The 5,722-nt window shown below is 37.2% G+C and overlaps 1 protein-coding gene across 1 annotated transcript; it reads right to left on the bottom strand.

Moving 5' to 3' along the window:
* Window positions 1-2,256: 2,256 nt before the first annotated feature.
* On the bottom strand, window positions 2,257-5,493 carry LOC136219792 (3-dehydrosphinganine reductase TSC10A-like). Its single transcript, XM_066007332.1, has 4 exons — window positions 4,731-5,493; window positions 4,384-4,531; window positions 3,666-3,953; window positions 2,257-2,711 (listed from the first exon to the last, which is right to left on the bottom strand). The coding sequence occupies exons 1-4, from the start codon at window positions 5,325-5,327 to the stop codon at window positions 2,704-2,706; spliced, it is 1,041 nt and encodes a 346-aa protein (XP_065863404.1). The 5' UTR covers window positions 5,328-5,493; the 3' UTR covers window positions 2,257-2,703.
* Window positions 5,494-5,722: the final 229 nt, after the last annotated feature.

The raw sequence follows: 5,722 nt of genomic DNA on the forward strand, positions 1-5,722 counted from the left end.
TAATTATAGAGCTTGTTTTTTTGTAAACTCTTGGGTATTTATACTCTCATTGATCAATAGAAATTCTCAAGGGTTCTACCTCTATTAAAAACATGTCAATATTATTAACAAATTATCAATGTAATTAGGAACAGAAATGATTTCAAACTTAGATGTATGATGACAAGAGATTGCTGTAGTTGAATTACTAGGTTTTCTTAGAAATCAAATTCACATTGAATACAGTTTTTTTCAGAGGGAAAATTGCCCAAAAAGAAGGGTAATCGAGAGAAGCTCTGACTTCTCTCTAGCTTCTCTGTCTATCTTTCTCTTCCAAACATATGATTTTTCGTCTCTCTACCACGTTATTGCCGCTCAATGTTTCTAATCTTGCTTTCTGATGAGGTTTACTTAAAGGAGGAAGAAGGAAGCTTGCTCTCATTTATGTTTAGATTTAGTTTTTAGTTTCAGATCTAATTTGAAGTCTATATTCCTTATTGAACTTATTTTCCCGTATCTACACATGTTAGCTATATTTCTTTCATTTATTCTTTTTTCGGTTTTAACAAAAGCAGAAAATGTTCATCTTGTCGGTAGATCTATAGACCTACAAATGATGAAGTATGGACTACAACGTTTTTTCAACGAGATTCAACTTATGAGAAAGATATGATTTGTATCTTTATTGTATTGGTACTTTTTGTTTTATTGCTATTTATAGTCTTTTTTTTCTTCCTTTTGTGTATCTTGTAGGTTTTATTGTGATGTATGGTTGACTTCAATGATCTCGAAATTTTCGTCCAATGCTAACATAATTATGAGGTCCCTTTGCCAAAAAAAATAAAGAGGAATATCATGTATCAATTTAATTTTACAATTAATACATATGTTTTTTTTAAGTTTTATCAATAAATTAATTTTTTCTAATTATTTTCTCAAAAACTAAATATTTTATCTTACTTTTTTCACCGGAATGGTGTTTTTACTAAGGGAATATAAAAATAGCAAAAGAAAGAAAAAAAAAACATGAAAATGGCAGTTATCAGTGACAAATACAAGAAAGTTTTACTAACCTTTGACAATTTTAATGCAATTAAGCTATTCCAAGGACATATGTATGTATTTACATCAAATATCAAATATAAGTTTTATGTAACTAATCCAGTAACTTACAAAAAATAAACAGCATCTTCTTTAGAATTTGAATGGGTCAGATTTGTCCTTATCCTAATTTGGGGTTTTGGAAAAGGAAAGTTTTTCAATCAGCATAATGTTACATTGGAAATTTCTTCGGCCATGGTGGAATAATCCTTGGTTGAAAATAAGGCAAATATAGGCCGAACAAGCAAAACAAGCTAATGCTAAAGATTGGCTGAATCGGGCCAACTTGTGGAAAACAGGTCCAGTGAGACCTCAGGTCTGCAAGGATTAGGCGCGTTGAAACCTCGAGTCTGCGAAAATCAGGCTCAGAGAAACCTCAGTTTGGCGAGGATTCTGCCCAACCCGCGGCCAGAATGCAGCTCCAAGGAAGCCTCATGCAATTCATAAGTTAGAAAAATATCCCAAGGAAACATCTACATAATTATTATTAACCACAAACGGATGTAATTATCTAGAGTATAGACTGAACTATGTAAAAATCTAGTTTGGGAAAAAACTAGATATGTAATGTAAGCCACGCATTTGGGAGGCCAACCACTATGAATAGGTCATCCCGCCTCGCCTCATTTGTTAGACGATAGGCAAGTTTAACAAATGCAATAGGTCATCCACTATGAATAGGTCATCCACGCATTTGGGAGGCCAACCACTATGAATAGGTCATCCCGCCTCGCCTCATTTGTTAGACGATAGGCAAGTTTAACAAATGCAAGAAAGCCGCAAGGCATTGTGTTATTGAACATTCAAAGCTTCCTATTCTTTTGTTTTCCCAAAAGACACAAACGTCTCATATATTGCACACCATACACACTTCAATAGATTTACTTAGTGATCTTTGATAGCAAGATCGTTAAGTGTCGTGCGGGTAAACAATAGTCCCGTGACAATAAGATCTTCCCGAGATTGAGCATTTTTTCTTAAGCCAAAATGTCTTCAGATTTCTTCAAAGACCACAAACAGAGTAATATGGAAATGAAAACAATATTTATTTCTGTTCTACAATTTGTGCTTATAGCTCATAGCTTGGGAAGAAGCACAAAGACAACAAGTAGGCAGGAATAAATATCAAAGGTTATTATTTATTACCCAGTATATGAATTAGGAAAACAGATAGCATACTTCACACATCCAAACTTTTTCCTTTATTTTATTATTTGTGTGCACTTCTCAACTACATCCATTTCCAGAAAATATGTAGGCTTCAAAAATGCCATAACTGTAAAAAAAAATGTAACACACCATTATCAAAAATATTAATATAAGATTGGGGGAAGTCCTCTTAACTTTCCATCTACATTTTCCCACATCTGACCCAAATACAGCTTGCTTACCACCTTAACTTCAAACAAGTGGTCTGGATTGGATGCCCAAATGCCAATACAGGCAAATGCAGAGGAGAGAAAGAACTTCCATGATGAACACCCAAGGCTGAAAACTCCCTGAGGAGAAAAACTCGCAAACCGGAGCTTCAAGAACTGTAATGTTGTAATTCAACCAAAAAAAGAAGTACAAAATCTTCCTTTAGACAAAAAAATATTCTGCTGTATCAAACACCAGGACCTTCTAGTTACCTGGGATAAAGAGATTGTAGGAAATTTAGATCATAATATTTGCACAGATAGGTATTAGCACCTAACAGGTAAGCAAATATCTGATTATACAGTAAAGTCAGCAATCACAAGAAGAATTCTTAAACTGAAATGCTCACAATTTCTATGAAACTATGTGAATACTAAAGCCCCATCATATACTGCTTGCTAGAGAATAGAAACAATGGAAAAGGGTTCACAAATCTTAAGGAAACGTTGACAGCTTGCTATTACACACAATCACCCATAACATGATATTATATTAAACTATTTTCTGTCAAAGAAAACACAACTTTACTTCTTAACTAAAATGGAGAATATATTTTGCTAATGTTGCATTAATGACAAGGAAACCAGGAATGGTATTAGGAAACAAATGAAGAATCAGAAGCATCAACTGTAACACCCTGGTCCAATATTGTAACACCCTGGTCCAATACCATGTAGATATTGTCCGCTTTGGCCCAATTCCAACACATTGGGCCTCACGGCTTTAAAACGCGTCTGCATGTATTGGATTCACACTTTACTAATAAACCCCAATCACTTCCTCTCCATTTCCGATGTGGGATTCAGTTCATTCCTGTCCCCATCACCATCCCTTAGGGCCGCTCCTTGCTCAGGCCTTCTTACCCCGGCGCCACCCACTCCGGACCCGGTCGTTACATCAACTAAGCAAACTAAGCAAACTTGGAAGAATTTAGTGCAATCCAAACGCTGATGTTGTTGTCCTAAGACAACTAACAGATCAGACAAATGTCACAAAATTTAGAGCATTACTATTAGTACTTATGTCCCTCTTACAACCTATTTGATTAAACTCAACCACTAAACAGGTAGTGTTTTCACTTATCACATTAAAACAACGACAACAACAATAATAATAGTAATAATGGTAAAAAATAAAATGCAGGAAAGGGTTTGTTGGATACGTACTACTTTTCTTGTGCCACTTTTCTATACTTCCATACCAATTCCATTGGAAACAAAGTGCTACCAGCCGTATTATACCCGCAGAAAATACCTCAACAAATGCCATTAAGGATGATCTCTGAGGAGATAAACCAGCAGTTGCAATGCTCAATAAGGTTCCCTCAAAGTTGCAATTGACGAAAAAAACACCAGATTTGAGGCCATCTAAAGCTCTTTTTGCAACTTCTTCTGCTTTCATGGCAGTAGAGGAGCCAGCAATGACACTTGTGAGTTGTGGCCTCATTTTGTTTTCTGCAATTAATACGCATATTGTAGTACAAGGAATCAATGGTCTTACCAAAACATGAGGCTCCTACAAAGTAGAAAGCAGACAAATATTTGAAATGTAGAGCCTATACCAAAAAAACATAAATGTGACCATTTTCCAATATCTCACATCACAATCAAGCGTCCTGAGTAGGTGAGATCAAGTGCAAAAAATCTCCCCTTTTGTCATTGATGCAAATAACCACAATAAATTCAAAAATGAACTAACTAGGCTCTCCAATTACAATGGCTTAGATTGAGTTAAAAAGCATGTAAGGGATGCCTAAACTTCAAATCTACATAATTAAAACCTAATTAATCAAGACTAATGATTGATGCCGTCTCAAAACCCTAAGCAAAAGAACCAATAACTTAACTCTTATATTGGACCTCAAACCTGAGGCAGAATTCATACCTTCAGCAAACCCAGGAGTGTCAGTGTCCGGAGGGAATATGAGAGAGACATGTATATTATCCGCAATAACTTCCTGTTGTAATGCTTCTGCTAAGCCTCGGAGGCCAAATTTACTAGCTGAATAAGCAGTGTAGCCATAAATACCCACCTAAAATATTACCCCACATCAACATGATAAGCTACAACTGTTTGATAATAATCCCCAAGGGGCAAGAGGAAAATAAATAGCATAGGAAAAAGTGCAAAGTTCATTTCAATTCTACGCATAGAACCAACAACAAACAAAATTTAGTAAAGATGCGAGTCAATTGGACTGAATTTCATCAATATTAACCATAGTCATGTACCTGACCGGCCTGCGATGACATGAGAGCAATAGAGGTGGGAGAACGTTCCTTCCTTGTCTTCATTCCAGGTAAAACAGCTTTAATCATGTTAAAACTCCCCATCAAATTCACATCTATCATGAACTTAATCTCATCCAATTCCTGCTTATTCAGCTCCTGAGGCAGAAATACCCCCTGATTTACCACCAAGACATCGATGGGGCCTGCGTCGGACACTGCTTTCTTTAAGGAATCGAAATCTCTCACATCAGCAGCATAAATTGCCACTTCAATGCCGGTGGAACGCTGGATTGAATCCTTCGCTTGCTCGAGCTTCTCAAGCGACCTAGCGAGGATAGACACTCGAGCTCCTTCCGCTGCGGCTTGATGAGCCAAGGCAAGTCCGATACCGCTGGATCCACCGGTGATGAAAACATGACGGTTCTTTATCGGTATCTTGACGGGGCGGGGCCTGACGATTACGACTAGGATAGCAAACAGAGAGAGCGGGAGGAGGAGGAGGAGAAGAAGAAGAAGCCAGAGGTAAGCTAAGTTAGGATCCGCCATTGATGAAGCTCCGAAAACGTAGCGAAGATAGACGGTGGCGATAAGTTTCATATACTTTATGGATCTTTCCCCTCATGGAAATGGGGATTGAATTGGTTGGGATTGGGCACCACCGCACCAGCCGGCCCGGGCTCGTTTGCTTGGCCCTTGGGATTCACTCCTCTGTTTTGACTTCAAAGAAACGGTAAAGCGTTTCAACGTCTGGAAATGGCTGTATCGGAGTTCAACACGAAACGACAAGGGCAAAACGACTTGTAGTTTTGTCGGTCAGCTTCTACTCTTATTTTTGTGTTTTAATTCAAGTGAAGTGAACATTATGAAATTGAGAGATATTGGACTTAGATGTGTTAATTGCGATTTATTTGGTAAGTCCAACCCACAACTAACCAACCACTCATTTTTTGAATTAATTTTTTTACTTTTACAAAAGAAGGCTAAAGAGCTCA

Source organism: Euphorbia lathyris, chromosome 2 (genome assembly GCF_963576675.1).
Source record: "Euphorbia lathyris chromosome 2, ddEupLath1.1, whole genome shotgun sequence".
In the NCBI taxonomy this organism is placed as follows: domain Eukaryota; kingdom Viridiplantae; phylum Streptophyta; class Magnoliopsida; order Malpighiales; family Euphorbiaceae; genus Euphorbia; species Euphorbia lathyris.

What these genes read in the sequence shown, in the direction of transcription:
- LOC136219792 (XM_066007332.1), bottom strand. Translation starts at nt 5,327, where the DNA reads ATGAAACTTATCGCCACCGTCTATCTTCGCTACGTTTTCGGAGCTTCA. An exon ending in TGTCATCGCAGGCCGGTCAG is followed by an intron (nt 4,532 to 4,730) that starts GTACATGACTAT and finishes GTAATATTTTAG; the next exon opens with GTGGGTATTTATGGCTACAC. An exon ending in CACTCCTGGGTTTGCTGAAG is followed by an intron (nt 3,954 to 4,383) that starts GTATGAATTCTG and finishes TATTAATTGCAG; the next exon opens with AAAACAAAATGAGGCCACAA.